Raw genomic sequence first — 21,102 nt, forward strand, 5'->3', positions numbered from 1 at the left:
GGAAGTGAACTGAACCTTGTTGGATACCAACCTGAAGGGGGAGCTGGACGTTTCCACTAGAAACTGACCCCAAACTACCACAAGAGAAAGTCCCAATTCTGTATGTTCTAAGGGATGTTGTTAGTTACTATGAATTTATTGTCTCCAAATTCAGAATTGTGTTCAGTGAATTTCTGCTAACAGTATCGATAAAGCCCTCTACTCTAAAGACCTAAAAATACTTTCCACATGGTGAACTGTTTTTCACAGCAGGACTTATAACTTATCTCAGTCCTACTATATCTATCAATGTAGAAGCTCTGAACTACCACCAGCCCCCGAGGCTGGAGCCCATTGACGCAGCCCAGTGCACACCTGGCCAGCCCAGAGAGACCCTGCAGCTGCTCTCTAATCCCCCTTCCCTTCTTCATATTCTATGCCTTCAACTGCTCCTAAGGGCCCTCTACACGCACAGCACTGGACCAAAGAGCCTCTTGACTCCGAAGGAAGAATAAATTACTAATTTTGCATAGCACTTTACAAGTCATGGAGGTCTTGCATATATATTTATTTCTCACTCACTGGTACTTCAGCCTCTTCCTCTCTCTTGCCTTTGCCACCAGTTTACACATCTCAAGATTCTTCTCTTTTTAAAAGAAACTCCCGCAGACGCTATACTTCCAATTAACCACCACGCTCTCTTCACAGTCATAGGAATTCTCTACACTCTACCTCCCCACCTTCCATTCACAATGCGACCCACTCCAGTCACTTCTGTCCTTCCCACCACATGAAATCTCTCATTAAGCTCATGAACAAACTTATTAAACCCCATGGATACTTCTCAGTTCTGATCTCGCTGACCTCTCAGCAGCATCTCACACCAGGAAACACCTCCTCATCCTTCGGTCCTCTCCTCCGTGGGCTTTGCTTTTTTTTTTGGCCACGCCTTGAGGCATGCTGAATCTTAGTTCCCCAACCAGGGATCGAACCCCCGGCCCCTGCATTGGAAGCACAGAGTCTTAACCACTGGACTGCCAGGGAAGTCCCCCCTGGGTTTTTCTTGATACCACACTCCCTTGTTTTCCTTCTCTCCTCACTGGCCCCTTCTTTTCAGACTCCTATGAGGAATTCTTTTCCTATGTGTGTTCCTTAAATGTGACTGGTTCCTTAGAAACATGGTTTGGGTCACTTCTTTGCTCCCTCTGCATGCTCTCTCTGGGTAAATCTCATCCATGCCCATAGCTTCAATTACCACCTGCGGCTGACAACTCCTAAACCGTAGCTCCAGCCCTGACCTCTCCTCCTGAGTCCCAGACATCAATGTTCTACTGCCTACTGAGTGTCTTCTCTTTGACAGCCCACACAGGCGCTTTCCACGAAACAAGGCCAGAATCAAACAAGGCATCTCCACCCCTCATCTGCAATGCTAACAACAGTCCTGCTCTTCTCCCACCATCTCCTTACGATCCCATCAGCCATCCGGATGTCCAAACCAGACACCTAGACACTGGCCTTGACTTCTTCCTCTCCCTCACACCTTTCATCCAGCTAATCACCAAGTCCTCGCAAGGCCACTTCCTAATTTGTTCTTGAATTCACCTTTTTTTTTTTTGCTGCCACTTCTCAAGTTTATGCTAGTATCATCTCTTATCTGAATCACTGCAACAGCCGACATCAGGGGCAGGAAAACAACAGCTCGCAAGCCGAATCCGGCTCATCACCTTTTTTGTAAATAAAGCTGCATCAGGACACAGCCATGTCCACTTACTTCTATATCGCCTACATGTTATAGGCCTGCTAACAGAGACCATACAGCCTGCTAAGCTGAAAGCATTTACTATCTGGTCCTTTACAGAAAAATTGTCTCCCTGCTTTCTGTCTTACCTCCCTCCAACTCATTCTTCAAACTGCAATCAGAGTGATCTTTCTAAAATTGATCCACAAATCCCCCAAATCCACAAAGTCAAGGAAACCCCAATCAAAATGCAAAAGGCCTTTTTAAGGAACTTAAGTCTAAAATCTGTCTGGAAAAGAAAATGCCTGAAAATAGCCAAGAAATTTTTGAAAACTAAAACAACTAAGGGAACACTTCCCTAACAAGATATCAAACATACTATAAAGGTATAGGGAATTCCCTGGTGGTCCAGTGGTTAAGATTCCGTGCTCACAATGCAGGGGGCCAGGGTTCTAATCCCTGGTTAGGGAACTAGATCCCACATGCTGCAACTAAGACCCAGTGCAGCAAAATAAATAAATAAATAAAACGAGAGACTATAAAGGTATAGTAATTAAAACAGTAAAGTACTGGTACAAGAAAAGACAAATATGTCAATGAAATATACTAGAATGTCAAGAAATAGACCCTAGTCTATAAGAGAATTTAAGATATGACAAAGAATGGCCTATTCAATGAAGGCAGTTGAGCCAATTGTCCATCTATTTGGAAAAATAAATAAATTTGGATCTCTTCCTCACACCAGAATGTTTTAAATGGATTAAACAAAGTGTAGTGTTGGCAGAAATTAAAGACTATATTCTGATCCTTGGAGCAGGGAAGCCCTTATGCAAGACAAAAGCCATATAGAGGAAAAAATAGTTAAACCTGACAACAAATACATATTTAAAATTCTTGGGAGGGACCTCCCTGGTGGTCCAATGGTCAAGAATCCGCCTTCCGATGCAGGGGACGCAGGTTCGATCCCTGGTCGGGGAACTAAGATCCCAAATACCGCGGGGCAACTAAGGCCGTGCGCTCTAGAGCCCGTGAGCCTGAACTAGAGAGAAGTCCACGCCCACAACGAAGATCCTGTGTGCCGCAACTAAGACCCGATGCAGCCAAATAAATAAATATTTTAAAAATTAATAATAAAATAAAATTCTGAGGAATTCCCTGGTAGTCCAGTGGTTAGGACTCCACGCTTTCACGGCCGAGGGCCTGGGTCCAATGCCTGGTTGGGGAACTAAGATCCTGCAAGGCACACTGTGCAGCCAAAATAACTAAATAAATAGAATTCTGCTAAAAAAATAAGATGATAAAGTAAAAAAGTGACAGAAAATCTAAAACATAAAAATCAGACAATGATTACAAGACAGAATATACTAAAAGACTGAAAAATTAGTAAGAATTCTTGGAGTGATGAAAATGTTCTAAATGACTGTGGTGATGGTTGCACAATTCTAGATACACTAAAAACCAGTGAATTGTACACCTTAAGTGGGTAAACTGTACGGTATGTGATTTATATCTCAAATAAAGCTGTTACTAAAACATTTAAGAAAACAAACGAATGACAGAAAAATGGGTAAATGATATTCATAATTCACACAATATACACAGAGAGCCAATAAACATGAAAAAATATGCTCAATATCACAATCATGGAAATACATCTTATAACATGTTGTCATTTTTTGCCTCTCTAGAAAATAATCTTAAAAGATTCAACCTTGGCAAAGGTGTGGGGAAATACTATCAAGCACTATGGGGCAGGTGTAAACTGATACAATCCTTTTTTTGAGGGCAGTCTGCAGGATCTACTATAATTTAGTATGTGTGCACTCTTCAAATCAGCAATTCCATTTCTAGGTATCTATCCTAGGGAAACAGTCCCAGATATGCAGAGGCAAGTACAAGAATGTTCAGTAAAACATTGACTATAACAGTAAAAAATTTAAAACAACTTAAATTACACTACATATGGAACACTAGGCAGCAGTGAAAAAGAAAAAGGTAGGGACTTCCCTGGTGGCACAGGGGTTAAGAATCTGCCTGCCAATGCAGGGGACATGGGTTTGATCCCTGGTCCAGGAAGATTCCACATGCCACAGAGCAACTAAGCCCATGTGCCACAACTACTGAGCCTGTGCTCTAGAGCCCGCGCACCACAACTACTGAAGCCCGTGCACCTAGAGCCCGTGCTCCACAACGAGAAGCCACCACGGTTGAGAAGCCCGTGCACCGCAACAAAGAGTAGCCCCACTCGCCACAACTAGAGAAAGCCCGCACACAGCAATGAAGACCCAACACAGCCAAAAATAAATAAATAAAAAATAAATAAATTTATTAAAAAAAAAGAACAAGGTAGATGAATATGTGCCAACACAGAAAGCAGACTTGATGTCAAGAGGAAAAAGGAAGCATAAGAACCGTGAGCCAGCTGAGGAATACTACTCAGCAATTTTTTTTTTAAATATTTATTACTTATTTATTTATATTTATTTTTGGCTGCGTCGGGTCTTAGTTGCAGCACACAGGATCCTTGTTGAGGCATGCAAGATCTTTTGTTGCGGGTGTGCGTGCTTCTCTCTAGTTGCGGCGTGCGGGTTTTCTCTTTAGTTGTGGCGCACAGGCTCCAGGGCGCGTGGGCTCTGTAGTAGTTGTGGCATGCAGGTTCCAGAGAGTGTGGACTCTGTAGTTTGCGGCACACAGGCTCTCTAGTTGAGGCATGCGAGCTCAGTAATTGTGGCATGCGGGCTTAGCTGCCCTGCAGCTTGTGGGATCTTAGTTCCCTGACCAGGGATCAAACCCGTGTCCCCTGCATTGTAAGGTGGATTCTTTACTGCTGGACCACCAGGGAAGTCCCTACTCAGCAATTTAAAAAAAGAATGAAGGGCTTACCTGGTGGCACAGTGGTTAAGAATCCGCCTGCCAATGCAGGGGACAAGGGTTTGAGCCCTGGTCTGGGAAGATCCCACATGCCACGGAGCAACTAAGCCTGTGCGCCACAACTACTGAGCCTGTGCTCTAGAGCCTGCAAGCCACAACTACTGAGCCCACGTGCCACAACTACTGAAGCCCGTGCACCCAGAGCCCATGCTCCGCAACAAGAGAGGCCACCACACCACAACCAAGAGTAGTTCCCACTCGCCCCAACTAAAGAAAGCCCACGCGCAGCAACGAAGACCCAACGCAGCCAAAAATTAATTAATTAATTAATTTAAAAAAAAGAATGAACTACTGACATACACAACATAAAGCTCAGCAACATTTATGTTAAATAAAAAAAGACAGCATTAAGAGTTTATACTATATGAGTCCATTTCTATGAAATCCAAATATAGGCAATAGTAATCTATGGTGATAGAAAACACTTAGTGGACTAGAGAAGGAAAGATGGACTAGAAAAGGGTACAAGGAAACTTTCTGGGAGAATGGAAACATTCTGTATCTTATTTTGGAAGTTAGTGACATGGGTATACACAATTACTAAAACTCAATGAATTAATCTTAAGAGCTGTACGTTTTATTGCACGTTAAATAGTATATATATATGTATATATATACATATATATATATATATATATATATAAATCCTATCACACTATTCCTCCACTTAAAACCCTTTAAATGATTATTCGTCACCCTAAGATAAAGTCCAAACTCCTTAGCATCACCCACAGGTCACTTATGACTTAACCTCTGTCTTTCTCTCTAAACCATTCTCCTCCTTGAAGTGCTAACCCAGCAGTTATCAAAATATGGTCCAGGAGCCCCTGGGGATCTATGAGGTCAAAACTGTTTTTAAAATACTAAGATGTCATTTGCTTTTTTTACTCTTTTTTTTTTTTAAAGCAATGGGATGCTTTGTGTGTGTGTGTGTTTATAAAAATTTATTTATTTATTTTTGGCTGTGTTGCGTCTTTGTAGCTGTGTTCAGGCTTTCTCTAGTTGCAGCGAGTGGGGGTTACTCTTCATTGAGGTGTGCGGGCTTCTCATTGCGGTGGCTTCTCTTGTTGCGGAGCACGGGCTCTAGGTGCGCGAGCTTCAGTAGTTGTGGCACACAGGCTCAGCAGTTGTGGCTCGCGGGCTCTAGGGCGCAGGCTCAGTAGTTGTGGCTCACGGGCTTGGTTGCTCCACGGCATGTGGGATCTTCCTGGACCAGGGCTTGAAGCCGTGTCCTCTGCACTGGCAGGTGGATTCTTAACCACTGTGCCACCAGGGAAGCCCCCGTTTTTTACTCTTATTCTCTCACAATTGTACAGTGGAATGTCCCAGAGGCTCCATGACATGTGATGACACTATGTAATTAAATGTGTCAACAATTAGAATATCTATATAACTTAGTAATGGATATTTACCAAATGACCAATTCACAATTTATAAAATCAGGCATGGGTAAAAGATCTATTCAAAGCGTAAGAGAGAGACCAATGGATTTTAATGTAACAGAGTATTAAAAGTTCATTGATGTGATTTCACATCACCTATTGAACTTTAGTGTAATGTCAAAGAATATCTACAATTATCTGAAAGGCTTATTAAAATGTTCTTCCCTTTTCAAACTAAATACCTGATGTGTGAGGCCATGTTTCCTTCATATACTTCAGCTGAAACAGCCTACTGCAACAACTGAATGCAGAAGCAGCTATGAGAATTCAGCTGTATTCTATTAAGTCAAAGTTAAAGAGATTTGCAAAAATGTAAAACAATGCCACCTTCCTCACTAATTTTGTTTGTTTGTTTTGTAAAATATGGTTATTTTTCATTAAAATTTTACTTATATTAATATATAATGGGTTTACTTTTTATTATTTTTAAATACATAGTTTTTACATTTCTCAGCTTTCATTTTTAAAGTGGTAAATATGAATAGATATAATACATCTAAACAAAAGCTCTGTAGGAGACTCAATTTTTAAGAATACAAAATGTCCTGAGACCAAAACTGCTACTCTAGCCACACCACATTATTTTCAGCTCCTAAACATCATGTGAGGTCTGTCTCCCAGCCGTTGCATATGCTTTTCTCTGCTTTGTACACACTCATCAATCTGCCTGGCTAACTCCCACTCAACACTCACATCTTGGTTTAAACATCACTTCCTACCTGGTTGCTCAGACTGGATTAGGTATCCCTCCTATGTACTCCCATAGTACTCTGTCCGAGCCTACATCATAGTCCCATCCTGTGACTGACTGCTTATTTACATGACTGTATTACCCACTATATTCCTTGAGTGCCTGGATTAGACCTTGTTCACAGCTAAATCCCCAGAGCCTATGGCACCGTCTGGCACATACAAGCACCTGTGAATATTTACTGATAGAATAAGTTAATGTAATATTCATCATAACCAATGAAGTATTATTATTTTCACAAGAAAACTGAGGCTCAGGGAAATGATGTGTTCAAACAAATTCACCTAGAAAGTGTGAGCTGACAACTGTATTCCAAGTCTTTTACCTTCAAACCCTCCTTCTCTGGCATAGGTGGAAGAGTTTACCTGGGAACTAATGGCATACTTCAGGTAGGACAGGATGAGAGGATTGGGGGAAGGTCCAATCATGGCCTGCTCCAGTAGTGCTTCTGCAAGGGGAATAACAAAGGAAGACTGAGTAGTTACAACAATTCTGGGTTTAGCCCTCCCATCCTTCCTTCCTACTTCACTTGAGACCTGCTAGGTTGAGAATGTCCCAGGTGGCTCCTTTGGGAAAGAATTTCTTCATGTTGATTGCCCACTGGTAGTCACTCCATCGCTCCTTCCAAGCTTGCAGAATGGCTTGCTTCAGGTTCACCACCTTCATGATTGTACTCTGAGGAGGCGGGGCCAGTGGCGGTCAGCCTTGAGGTGGGAGAAGTCGAGCTAGAGAAGGGGCTAGGGGATTCTGAGGAAAAGAACGGCGGGCGGGGGGAAGGGGTGCAGCACAGAGTTGACTGGAATGGAGAAGATACAGGAAGATTAAAGGGAGGCAGAACTAGAATGAGGAAAAGGAGAAAGGGGCAAAGTAGGGATCCTGTCAGGTTTTTCCCTCCTGAATCAACTTTCTCTAAACTGGAGCACTAAGAAGAGCGTGTCAAATGGGCTTAATACGAAGAATAAATGGGTACCAAGGGGTTAAGCCAGTTCCGGTTGCCTAAATACGCCCTTAGCTCTGGCTGCGTCCCTCAACCACTACCACCCCAAATCCAGATTCCCCCCCCCCCGCATTCCCTCCACCTTCCCCAACCCTAAAACTATAATTCCCTCTTTCCTTTTCATCCACCACCTCCCCAAATTTAAGCCTACCGGATAATCCAGTCCTAGATCCTAGGTACCGCCATTTTGGCACTTATCAAAGAGCTAATTTTCTATTGGCTGGGAGTAACAAACATGAACCAGTAGGAATGCAGCAAGAGGCCGCTCGTGCCACGATGTCTTCTGGGAGTTGTAGTTCCTTGGACTCCGCTAGCGAGGACGCTAAGCGAGGAACCCAAGAGACGAAGCTGGTCAGCTCGCATTGTTTCTCTCCTTTAGGAAAAGACTACTAGGAGCTGAGGCATCCCAAAGACTCGGGGGGCTTAGGGAGAAAGGCTCTCGAAAGGTCTCCCGCTTATCAGGCATCGTCCAGTGACGTCACTATCGACCGAGCATTTAAATCACTTTCCGACACCCTTCCATTACCCGTAGTTAGTAGGCACACCAAAGGTGTGGCATACGTTCAGCAATAGGTTTTCCCTTTCCTGGCCTCCTTTTGTTCTCCTAAACCCCTGGATCTACCTGAGTTCTTCTCATTTCCACACCTGTATTCCAGAAGTGACACTGAGTCTCTGTCAGTTGTACACACCTCACCCACTACTTCACCCCCAAATCTGGAAGTCCTCTCAGAATCTCTTGGCCCAGAATACTGCTTGACTACAGGGAGACGTAAGGAGGAAACTGAGGTTTAGGATATAGAAAATAAGGAAAGTTTGAGAAACTGTTACAGTCAAGAGGACCTAAGGAGACACAATGACTAAATGTAACTTGGTATCCTGAATGTGATCCTGAAACAGAAGAACATTAGGTGAAAACTAAGCAATCTGAATAAAGCATGGACTTTTGTTAATAAAAATGTATCAATATTGGTTCATTAATTGTAACATGAACCATACTAATGTAAGAGGTTAAAGGCGGGGGGTTGGGTGTGGGGTACATAAGGACCCTCTACTATCTTCAAATTTTTTCCTATAAATCTAAAACTATTCTTTAAAGAAATGTTTATTAAAACCAATATAATGTCTCGCTTTATCCTATGGAACCATATCGTAGATAATTATGTCCAGTGTTTGGGGTATTAGCCCTTCTTCCTCCCTTCCCTGCAGTGAGAAGCCAAAAGCAAATGCTACCCACCTCTGACTCCAACATCTGGGCCTCATCTGAGCTTCCCTATACACAGGCCTCATCCCTGTCCTGTCCCGTGGACAGGTCATCGCTAACATTTACAACCAGAACAACATGGAAGCCTCCAGCCAGTGTCCTGCTACCCCTATTTTCAGCCCCCCATCCCATACTGTAAGGAGCCTCATATCCCCATCCATGAGTCCAAGCTCCATCCATATCTCCCAATAACCATTCTTTGGTCATACTTTCAGTGGCAAAATCAGTTCTCAGAGGGATGACTCTGGAAGAGCAGTCCACTAAGGCCCTGGAAGCAAACATGAGGCCCTCAGGGCAGAGAATCACAGGATCCTGGGTATCTGGAGCATAGTCGAAACAGGGAGACAAGAACTCCTGTTCTGAAGAGGAGAGTGTACCTGGAGGAGAGCCAGATCACATCCCTCTAAGGTCATGACTGCCTATGGCCTTCCTCCATCCCCATAACCCACCCACAACCCCTTCCATTCTGCTCCCTTTAGTGCCTGCCCAAGCGACACCACGGGGAAACTATGTTTATACAAAACAGCTGCCAAATATGTGTAGCCAAAGCTTCCAAAGCAGGAAGGAGGGAGAACCCAGACTCCTCACACAACCTCCAAACTCCCCCCCACCCCACACACACACACATATACTGGAGACAGCCACAGACCCTTTTTCTCAGCAGTCCCTTACATATCTGGCTCCCCTTCTTCTCCCAGGCCCCTCACTCTACCTTTGCCTCTTCCCTCCTCTCATCTCTTTGCTGTTACTGCAGCTTAGGGCTCCCCACCTTGACCCATCCCTGGATCCTGCAGCTCCTTTCCCATCCCTCAGAGCCCAAACTGCCCTCTTGCAGAAAAACTGTCAAGTTTGTTACTGCTCCTGACTTAGTAGGTATCTGGTCCAGTCCACATGGGAGTGGAGAACGTTTGGGCCCTGAGGATAGTGATAGTCTGAACTCAAATCATCCCCTTCCGGGCTTCCCTGGTGGCGCAGTGGTTGAGAGTCCGCCTGCCGATGCAGGGACACAAGTTCGTGCCCCGGTCCGGGAAGATCCCACATGCCGCGAAGCGGCTGGGCCTGTGAGCTATGGCCGCTGAGCCTGTGTGTCCGGAGCCTGTGCTCTGCAACGAGAGAGGCCACAACAGAGAGAGGCCCGCGTACCGCAAAAAAAAAAAAAATCATCCCCTTCTTTCAGGAAGCTGGCAGATCTCTGGGGGGCGCCTCCTCCCCACTTTACAGTGGCAGGGAGGTGGCTTCTGTGGTGAGACAGTCTGCCTTCCCTATCCCCCACCTGTCACCAGCAGCCCTTTCTCTTGGCTTGGCAGGGTTTCCCCAAGGACTGGACTTCTAAGGGTGTGAAAGGACTCCCTTATTATTATTTTTATTATTATTATTTTTTTGGCCATGCCGCATGGCTTGTGGGATCTTAGTTCCCCAACTAGGGATTGAACCTGGGCCCTTGGCAGTGAAAGCATGGAGTCCTAACCACTGGACCACCAGGGAATTCCCTAAAAGGGCTTCCTTAGTTCTGGGCAAGGGCTATTTCCAATTTCTCTACTTTGGCCTGACTCTCTAGTCTGTCAATTTCAGAGACAGCCTTTCTGTACACCACTGCTTCCCTTCAGACCAGAATAGCTTCCTAGGACTCACAAGCTCTTGGCTTGCCCTCCACAAGGACAGGACTCCATGATAATACTCCTGTGGATGAGAGAAGAGATGCCAACATCCCCTTTGTGTGTAGAAGGAAACCCACCCCACACACAGCCCCTCTTACATATTCCACTTTCCTTGGCTATCCTTTCCTTCTCCCTCAGCACTGATACAGACTGGGCTCCCACTTCTGCTCTCTTAGCCCTGAGCCCCAAGCTCTTCATCTTGTTGCCTGGTCTGGCTGGGGAAGGAGTCTGGCTGGAGAAGAGGGGCAGATAGAAGCCAGCCAGGCAGAGTGACATGGCGACGCTGGAGCAGTAGCAGAAAAGGAACTAGGTCAGAGTGAGGACTTGGGGTGGGGTAAGAGGCTGTGAGGAATTGGGGTTTTGGTAACCAAGGACATGGAAACATTCCTCACCTAGGCTGTAAAGAAGTATAAGGAAAAGTGGCAAGTCTAGACCCAGAAACACTGAAATACTTGGTAAGCATACAACGCACAAAGGGTTTCATCTTCCCTTCTCTCTATAGGGTAACTGACTCGTTTCCCCTCCTCTAACTGGAACATTTTCCTTTGGATGCTTGCCTGGGTCCCCCCACTAAGGGGAGTTAATTGGCAGCAGGTGGGTGGGAAAGAAAGAGAGTTGTTCCCACACACTCATACACAGCTGGCTCCAAACCAGTTCCCTCCCCCCACCAGTCCCCACCTCAGAATCCCTGCTCTCTGTCTATCTGGGGAAGAGGAAGATGGGGGAGAAGGCTACGAGGTAGTTCCAGGGACAGCTCCTGGATGCCCACAGTTCCATCTCTGTCTTCCCACTGCCCCCAGGAAAGGTCCAGAAAGAGACAAGCCAGGACAGTGAAAGGCAGAATTTGAACCAATCCTTGGAGTTGTTTCCTCCCTAACACCCTGAAGGATGCCTTCCCTCTCCACACCCTCCAGCGCGGAGAAAAGAGTGCTGTGATCCTGAATCCTGGACAGGCCAGCTGCTCCTTCCTCCGGGCCCTGAGAGCCACTCTGTACTCTTGGCCTCCACATCAACCTGTCCCACCTCTCCTTTAACTGAAGGGGGAGGGCTGCAGTGTGGTAGGTAAAGGAGACTGCCCCATACCCCTCCCCTCCTCTCTCCTCCTGGCAAAGCAGGACGAAGGGGATCCACACGGCAGAGAAACCAGAAGCTGGGCACGTTTAGGGGATCCAATACCTGGCATGTATTAAATGTTCAAAAAAAAGTGTCAAATGAATGAATAAAAGTAGGAGAAACTCTGAAAGACAACCTGGAGAAGGTGTCAACTTGGTTTTCCATTTCTATCCTCAGATACCAAACGCAAGGCTCAGCCAGGCCCGAGTCCCTTCGCTGATTCTTTTTTGTGACCCATAACCAGGGCACGTGATGGGACAAATGTGGTTGATAGGGGGGCATTAAGTGGCCACTTTACTCTTAGCAGGACAATTGTTTGCTAATTTCCCAGTCTCTCATCTCTGCCAGCCACTTAATCCCCAATTCCCATAAACTGACCCCCCTTTCTTTCCTCCATGTCCACCATCTTTTCTTGATTAAAAAATTGGTAAGAGGGAGAAATACCTGGGTTTTAAGTTCTCTTAGTTGGTGATACCTCAGCTTCCTCTGCTTTCCAGAGTCTTTCCAGAACTCCCCAATAAGTGGGGCTGTGTCTGCAGAGTCAAGGGGTGTCTGCTGGACACCTCATCACTTGCTGACATCACCCAGAGCACAGGAGGTCAAGATGAGATGGGGAGAGGAATTACTGAGGCCCAGGCCACTGAGCTAGTTCCAGGACAGGCTGGCAGAGGGCTTGTCCCCTGTTCCCCCAAACTGTTTGGGGCTTCTTGGCATGGGGTGGAGAATGCTCTGTGGGGTCTTGGCTTCCAGGCTTTTGGGGAAGCTATTCAGAAAGCAATCTGGATCCCCTGGCTTCTAGGGGTGGGACCCTTGAGAAATCTTGGGGTGCTTCCTAGCAACAGTCTGGGAGGGAGAGAAGGAAAGGGAAGGAAGAGAGGGAGGGGCCTGGGTATAGCTGTTCCAATGGGAGCCCAGAGAACAGGCTGTTCTTGCTGCCTCCTTGGCAACCAAAGTCTAAGAGGGAGGGGGCCGTCAGATGTATCCCCTTGCGGGGTCTCTATCCATCCTCACTCATGCCCCACCATTCTGTTCTCCCCTTGGACTCAGCGCTGAAGCAGGGGTGGCGGGGATGGTAGGAGCATCCCGGTAGAGGTTTCATGGCAAGGAGGGAACATGAGTTGGGGATGAAATGACCATGAGGCGAGCTATAAGCTTCAAGAAATGGGGGTAGGCAGGGTGAGTGCGGTGGGAACGGGAGTGATGCAACACAGGGCCAGGGGCTACAAGCACAGACTTGGGCTGGATCCTGGCATCTGGCAAGATGCCTGCTTTGGAGGCAGTATGCCCTTCATTTTGTCCTTGCCCAGGTCTGTTACCAGCCCACATCTGGAGCCAAGGAAAGGGAGAGAGGTAAGGAGAAGATAAGAATGGTGAACTTTCATCTTTGAGTTCAAGGTGCTCACTCTGGCCCTGGGGAAAAAAGATGGATCAGGAGACACTTCATTTTCTATGGCTCTGGGTCTAGGATTTCAAAAAGTCTCCCTCATCCAATAACTTTAGGGCCTTTCATCAAAAAGATGTGGTGGGGGGCTTCCCTGATGGCGCAGTGGTTGAGAGTCTGCCTGCCGACGCAGAGGACACGGGTTCGTGCCCCGGTCCGGGAAGATCCCACATGCCGCGGAGCGGCTGCGCCCGTGAGCCATGGCCGCTGAGCCTACGCGTCCGGAGCCTGTGCTCCACAACGGGAGAGGCCATAACAGTGGGAGGCCCGCATACCACAAAAAAAAAAAAAAAAAAAAAAAGATGTGGTGGGGAAGCCAGAACGGAGGGGAGACAAAAACCATAGCACTTTCACCTTCTCGCTCTGGACTCCATCCAGATTGCTGCTAGACCTCTCCACTGCCTCCTGCTTCTGGCTGATGGATGCAGAGGACACAGCACCTCATCTCATAAATGTATCTTATGTACTGAGATTGTGTACCGCCTAACTCCTTGGGCAGCCCACTCCCAGGGGACTATCTCCATACATGGTACAGCCTGCACCCTAAGTGCTGCACACCGCAGCCCTGCCCTGCGCCCCCCCCCATCAGCCAAACCCGATCACTGAGGAGGTGGCATTGATTGGCAGACAGCCACCATCACTGCACCTCCCCCTGCATGCTGCCCTGACCCTGCGTGATCAGCTTCCTGCCCCATATTGCAGCTGTTGCATGTCCACCGTGAGCCCAGGCTGAACCCACAGGTTCATTTACTGCATGCTGACACTGCACACTGCAGCCCCAATTCCCCACTGCAGGCTCCCTTCCCCCACTGCAAACCCCTAATCACCACCACTCCACTCTGCATCCCATGCATTTCTCATCCCCGTGATTCCAGGGGGTCCCAAGAGAGTCACTCTCCCCTCTCCCATGCATTGCAAACCCCAATACCCCCTAAAAGAAGAGCTGAGGTTGCAGGTGGCTGAAACTAGGAAGACCAAGGGCAGCCCAATTCAGATAGGCTGTTGGTCAGAACCCCACATTTGACAAGTGATTCAGTACAAACTGGGCAACTGGTAGAACAGCTCCCCTTAACACACACACATACACACACACACACACACACACACACACACACACACACACCTCTCCAAGAGCAGACAGTGGAGACAGGGCCCCGCCCTGGGAGCCGTGGGAAGGCTATGGCCCCCACTGGTAAAAACTGAGCTAATGACAGCAGGTGAACCGGAGGGGTGGGGGAGGGTGCTGGGGTAATTAGGGCTCTGCCTGGCGCTGGGAGATCCTGAGATGAAAGGATCTGGCGTCACTGGGTTAGTTTTATGTCCGTGAATGCAGGTGTGTGTGTGTGTGTGTGTGTGCATGAGGCTGGCATGATGGAGACCTCTCCTTTGGGGAAGGGGATCCATTTTTACACAGCCCACCCTCCTCCTTAGACTGGCCCTGTACATTTGGATTGGGGGGGGCAAACATGGGAGGAAAAACCACCTCTGTGAAGCTGAGAGTTGATGGGGTAGGGCAAGCCTTACCCCCTCCCCAGCTCAGCAAGAGGACCAGATTGTTGAGGAAATGACTGGTGACAGTGAATAGAAAAAGCTTATACTGGAGGAGGGTGACATTTGAAAGAGGAGGCAGTGGATCAGGTAATGATGTTAGAAATGAGCCTGCAAGGGAGGTAATGGGGAAGCATACCTCCAAAAGGATTAAAAACACAGGATGATTGAAGTTAAAAGGACCTCAGGGGTAACCGTGCACAATCCTCAAATTTTAAGGTTGAGGAAGCTCTGCCACCTAGAGCGGTGGTGATTTGTTCAAGGTCACACAGTGAGTTACTGGCAGAGAAGGGACCCGAACTCAAAACAAACTCTAAACCTCCTGGGGTTTGGTATTTAGACTTTCCCCCCGACTTCTAAGGTGCAGGCGGCTCGCCGATAAGCCCTTCTCCATCCCCGTGGTGCATCTCCCCCAACCCTGCAATTCTTCCAGCAAGGGAAGGCTATTTTCTAAATGACATCTCTTCCAAAATATGTCACCAAGTACCACTCCCGCCGGAGACGCCTGGAGTGGGGCGGGCAAGTGCGGGCGGGGCGGGGGCAGAGGCGGCCGAGGGGCGGCTGGCCGGGGTCCCGGGGCGCGGCGGGGGGCGGGGGGCGGGAGGCTGGGGCCGGCGGCGGCGGCGGCGTCTAGGCGGCCTGCAGGGAGCAGCCGAGAGCCGGCCGGGCGCGCAGAGCCCGAGCCCCAGCCAGAGTGGGGCGGGGAGGGAGGAGCTAAGAGCGGCCGCCGCCTCTGCCGGAGGAGCCGCGGGGCCGCCACACTCGCCCCCCGCCCCCCCCGCGCTCACTCGCACTCACACCCGGGCGCAGGAGGCGGGCGGCCCGGGCCCCACCGGCCCCCCATGGACGCCCCCGGCACGGGGCGCTGAGACCCCCGCGTCGCTGCCCAGCCCGGTCCAGCGCGCCACGCCGAGGTAAGGGGGAGGGAGCGAGGGGGCATTAATATGCAAATGCATCGCGATTGATTATGCAAAGCCGCGGGGCTCTCTGGCCAGCTCCCAGGTGGGCTGGGGGCGCCCGAGGGGTACCCGCTGCCAGCCTCAGCTTTCCCGGACGCCCCGGTGACCCTGTCACTGGCCGGGAGCTTGCAACTTACGCCCTGGGGAAGAGAGGCGTTGCTGGGAGGTCGGTGGGCCCCGGGGTTCGCCGGCGGAGATGGCGTCCGGGCCTCCCCCTCGAGGGCCCGCCCGGCCTCTGTCCGGCCCGTCCGCTGCGCATTCCCGGGCCCGGCCCCGCTGCCGGCCGCCGGAGCTCCCCCGCCCGCCGCGCCGCGGTTTGTTTACGGTGCGCCGGAGGCCTGCCCCCCCCAGCTCCCACCCCTAGCCTCCCAGGCCGAGGCCGAGTGGCCTTTGCAAAGCTGCCTCCAGCTGCGGAGGGCGGTAGGAGTGGGGTGGGGGGTGGGCTTGCACTGGCCCCGGGAGGAGGAAGTCCCCCCCCCCCTCACCCGCCTCCCCAATTGAACATGGCTCTCTGGTTGCAACACTCCTAATTGCAAAAACGCGACTGGTGGGGGGGGGGGTGTGCGGGGCGGGGGGTGTATCTGAGGGTTCCTAGATGATTAAGGGAGTTGCAAGCTAGGGCGGTTAGGGAAGAGAGGGAGGAATGGACCCGTGTTGTGTGTGCCACCCGTTTCCCTCCCCTTGCAACGTGTCTCTGGTGCCCCTTCTCTGCCTGGGGCCTTCCCTAGTCCAGCGTGAAGGAAAAGCCTGCGGGGTGGGGGATGATAGGGGCAATGGAGAGAGCCACGCGTTTCCAGGGGTGGAGGTTGCAGAAGGAAAGTCAGTGAGATGGGAGCCCACCTCTCAGTGCTGGCTCTGGCCCCAGGAGGGGGAAGGGATGAAGGGGGCTGTTGTCCAAGATGAGGGGGGAAGCAAACGTGACATGCAGACACACAGATGTGCCCACATAGACAGCCACATGCACACCCAGGGACACCCAGGCGGATTCAAGGACAGGAGCTGCTGGACACACCCACATGGGGACAAGGGAAGAGGCTGGCTGCCACTGCAGAGGGGAGCTCAGAGGGGTGAGACACGCCCACAGGAGACCAAGAGCAGGGAGACCAACCCATGCACATACCCATGCACAGGGTCACATGGAGATGCTGTCACACACAGCAAGGAGGAGTCGCTGTCACCCACACAGAAAAAGTCACTATCGCACGCTTGCATGAACACAGAGCAATTGCACACAGCCGTACATTACAAAAGACCCTGTCACTCACAGGCACACACGTGCTCGCATGAGCCCAGTCACACAGGCATCATCTCCTTGCCGTATCAGTCGCTGTCACTCAGTCAAACGCAAATGCAGTTACACATCAACACACGGATACACAACTTAGCAACAAGTATTTTCCTGGACTCTTACTGTGGCTCTCTGAGGTTCTGTATACCACAAAACCCCTGCTCCCATAATGGTGTAAGGCATGCATTCACGATAACATTTTCCGCCTCTTTCGCTTGTCATCCCCCCCCCCCCCCCCAGATGGTGAGCTCCTTGAGACCTGGGAGAATCTCTGGAATTGCTCTGGATCCCACCCAGAGCCTAGCATAGGAAGTGCTCTGTAAATACTTGTTAATTGATTGACTGTGGGAACTCCGGACACAGGTACACTCATTTGCACACAGTCCCAGGGCCTCAGGTGCAGAAGGCACTTACAAGGCTCAGGCCCACACAGTCACAGGTCTACAACTCTGGATGCGCACGGTGTAGCTGTGCAGTCAGGCACACCCCTAGATGGACATACAGTCATAGACTTTTCCCCTCAAGCTTCCTCCTGTCTTCTTTTTTGAAGTTCTTTTTTTTTTGAGGGACAGAGAAATTAGAGCAAAGAGAGTAGGGGGTAGGGGAGTTCTAGAGGGCCGAGTCATGGACCTGAAGCAGTGCTCAGTGACTTCAGGAGCTGAGATGATCCTGGCTGCTGGGGGGAGGGGGGTCTTGGGGAAACCTGGCTCCTAGGAAGCAGCCTCTATCCCCACCCCAAAAGCAGATAAGGAACCTAGCCGCCCCTGCTGGGGTTGTTTGAGCCATTCCTGGGGATGCTCATGGGCCCCCAGCTGAGTTCCTGCCTCCCACCGTGAGTCTGGCCCCTTTACCCACCTCTGCCCTCCTGTCTAAACTTGGAAGCCTGCCGTAGGAGGCAGTATGTTGGTGAGTGTCTGGGTGAGTGATGTGTATTTTTGACTTGGAATTTCGCTCCAACGCTCTGTCTCCGCTGTGTCTCCTCCCTCCTCGCTTCTCTGCTAGTCTGTAACTCTCACCTGTCCCTGACCCCGTCGACCCCTGTTCTGATCTCCGTTTCTGCCGCAGCCTCCTTGCTCAGAGCTGGGAACTGGTGCTGAGGTTCTTCATTCTTCTCCAGTTGTTCATACTCAAACCCCGCCCCTCGGCCCGCCTGCCCTGCCTCTGGGGTCAGCGGGAGGTTGGGGTGGGGGGCAGGGGGCTCAGCTGGCTGCTCAGGACATCCTGCACTTCCTCAGTACTGCAGCTGCGGCCAGCGAGTTTGGGGGGCTGGGGGTGGGGGGGAGAAGGAAAGGGGGTCGGCCACTGCCCATGCTGATCTCTCAGGCTGGCAGGCTCAGCCAGGGGACACCAGCTGGGTGGAAGGCCTGGGTGTGCAGGCCATGGCTAGCTAGCTCCCAAACAGGCCGGTGAGGGGGCTCCCTCCACACTGACCTGCTGGAAAATAATTGCCCCCAGGGGCAGTGGCAGGAGTTGGCAGGACCCGGCTGAGCTGGGTCTTTGGCAGGACTCACAGTGGCCTTTCTCCACACCCCTGGCAGCTGAGACCCACCTCAGAGATGCCCAACAGCTGTGTCTGCTTTGCCCAGCCTCAGAGCCTGGTTCTGAGGGTACAGCTGCCCAGACTTCGTGAGACCCTCTCCCATGCGCTGGCCCTCCAGCCCGGAGTGGCAAGTCTTCCAGAGAGGGAGTTTGAGCAGGGGACATCTACCATTTCTGGCCATGCTCCCCTCTAGCTGTGGCCCAGACCATGGATGAGGAGGCACTGGTAGGGATTCTACCATAGAGAATCCATGGCTGCTACCGAAAGGGAAACTGAGGCTGGGTCACAGGGAACACATAGCTGGATGAAAGAACAAGATATTGTTCCTCTAGCAGGTGATATGCTGTAATGGTTAAAAGCAGGGATATATATATATATATATATATACATATATATATTGGAACTAGATTGCCTGGGTTTGAATCCCAGCCCTGCCACTTGTCCGTTGTATACTCCTGGGCAAGCGATTTAACCTCTCACTTGCCTTGTCTGTGAATTGAGGATGATAATACCTACCTCATTCAGCTTTTTGAGGATTAGAGGAGTCAGAATACATAAAATGCTTTAACAAGTGCCTGGTGCATAACAAGCGCTGTATGTGTTAGCTGTTACAACAAGGAAGTCTGTAGGTCACTTCTTGGAGAAGCTCGGTGGAGAATTGGATCTCCTAGACATCACAGGAATGGGATGGGGATGGGGCGTGGTAGGGATAGTGGGTCCCTAATCGCCAGCCTCCTCAGCCTCCACGTCCCCTCTCCCTCCCGCATGAGTTTGTGCAGCCTGGAGCCCCTCTGCCTTGCCCTCCTCTGATCACCTTTTAGCTGCTTCTTAAAAGGAGCTCTTGACATCTCAGCCTGGACACACCTCCCCAGTTAGGGGCAAATGCATGAATGTTTGGGCATCACTGCATCTCTGGTTAGGACAAGTCTGAGCACTGGGAATGGGGGAGAGAAAAAACAAGGAAAGCAGGCTCTCTCCATACCCCCGCTCCTTTCTTATGAGTAGAGTACGGCACCCTTCCTCTCTCCTGGGGACCCAGCATCTCAGCTGCCTGCCATTGACCAATCAACCAGGACCCAGCCCGGGCTGACAGACTCCCCAGCCCTGCATGGAGGGGGCATTAGTGTGGAGGACGGTGGCAGTGAATAAGGAGGGTGTTAGGCGTGGCACCTCGAGATCCAGGGTCTGTCCTGGGTTGCCACCTTTCCTCTGCGTCTGGTGATAAGACTCCTCTCTCCCCCCAAATCCCTTTTATGCAGCTCCCCCAGGACAGTGGTGGGGATATGCCTTGTGGTAGGCCACTGGGGAGCCTCTGGAGTAGGGAGCTCATCTCAACCCTGGTTCTCATGGCTCTAAAGGTGCTTGGGGGACTTTCGTGCCTCTTGGGGAGGGAGGCGAGCGTGACCACGGCGGGAAGAGTGCAGGCTGAGAGTTGGAGGCTGGGTTTTCACCATGTGCCAGTTTCTGACGCTGGGCCTAGGTTTTCATAATCTGGAGACAATGATGCCCACCTCACGCAGAGTGAGGGTAAATAACATAACGTGGGGTGACACCTGTGGTCAGTCGGTATTGCATCCTGGCACTGGCACGGCAAACAACGCCTGTGGATTCTCCTCTCTTCCCAAGGCCTGGAACGCTCCAGGGTGCGGATACACACGCTGCTTGGAACCAGAGACAGTTCTCCGTCTCTCACAGAGGCATCTGGGGCTGCTGGAGGGAGGGGAGCATGTGGTTTTCAGGCATATGGTGTCGCCTGCCTTCCTGGCAGGCCAGGGCTGGGGCACCAAAGGGGACCTCCCGCTTGCATGCCATTGTGTGAGGTGGTCCAGAGGGAGGGGTCAGAAGTTCTCCGGGTAGACAAGGGGAGCAAGATGGAACTTATTGGTGCCCAGAAAATGCTATCCTTGGTCCCCTGCTTTAGAGGTGGGCACCCAGCGCTGGGGACTGGGGTTAAAGGTTAGGGCCAAAGGCACAGCCACACCTCCAGCAGTAGCAGAGCAACGTGATTGGCCCCAGCTCTCAGCCCTCTTCCTCCTCTTTTACTCTTGTAAGGAAGAGATGAGCTCTTGGCTCCTAGAGCCTTAGCTGCCTGTTTCATTTTCTCTTTTACCCAGGCGCGTGGGGCGTGGGCGAGGGAAGGGGAACGGGACCTGAGGCTTTGGTGGCTATCAGCGTCTTTGTACACATCAGTGAGTGGGTGTATTGTGCGTGCAATCCATGTATGCGTGTTTTGGGCATGTGTGGGCTGGGGAGGGCTCTGAATATCTGCTGGAATGGGGTACCCCGAGCCCGAGGCTCTGCGCATGCGGGGTGAGTGTGTGTGTCTGCACGTGTCCGTGTGTGTGCGGGAGACTCAGCTGCATTTACTTGCTCGCTCTCGCCTGCTCTCCCTCCCTCGTATGCGCTCCCCTCCCTCCCTCCTCCCTCCCTCCCTCCCTCCCTCCCTCCCTCCCTCC

At 50.5% G+C, this 21,102-nt stretch overlaps 2 protein-coding genes across 9 annotated transcripts in view; one reads left to right on the top strand and one right to left on the bottom strand.

The window, feature by feature from the left end:
• MED24 (mediator complex subunit 24) overlaps positions 1-15,981 on the bottom strand; it is a 32,647-nt gene extending 16,666 nt beyond the window's left edge. For 3 of the 8 annotated variants that reach the window (XM_029210986.1, XM_029210987.1, XM_029210982.1), the window contains exons 1-2: positions 7,378-7,861; positions 7,207-7,289 (exon numbers count right to left, since the gene is read on the bottom strand). In XM_029210986.1, coding sequence (XP_029066819.1) covers positions 7,207-7,289; positions 7,378-7,507 — 213 coding nt within the window. In that variant the 5' untranslated portion in view covers positions 7,508-7,861. Of the gene's footprint in view, positions 1-7,206; positions 7,290-7,377; positions 7,862-7,989; positions 8,727-9,072; positions 9,336-15,955 lie in introns of those variants that run through there. The other 5 variants (XM_029210985.1, XM_029210984.1, XM_029210981.1 and 2 more) reach the window with 5 other exon arrangements.
• The window catches only part of THRA (thyroid hormone receptor alpha), a 20,452-nt gene continuing 14,940 nt past the window's right edge, over positions 15,591-21,102 (top strand). The window contains exon 1 of the mRNA XM_029210990.1: positions 15,591-15,773. The gene's annotated coding sequence lies outside the window, so the exon portion shown is untranslated. The remainder of the gene's footprint in view (positions 15,774-21,102) is intronic.

The sequence above is a fragment of the Monodon monoceros genome, unplaced genomic scaffold (genome assembly GCF_005190385.1).
Source record: "Monodon monoceros isolate NGI ecotype Baffin Bay Population unplaced genomic scaffold, NGI_Narwhal_1 Super_Scaffold_9, whole genome shotgun sequence".
NCBI lineage: Eukaryota > Metazoa > Chordata > Mammalia > Artiodactyla > Monodontidae > Monodon > Monodon monoceros.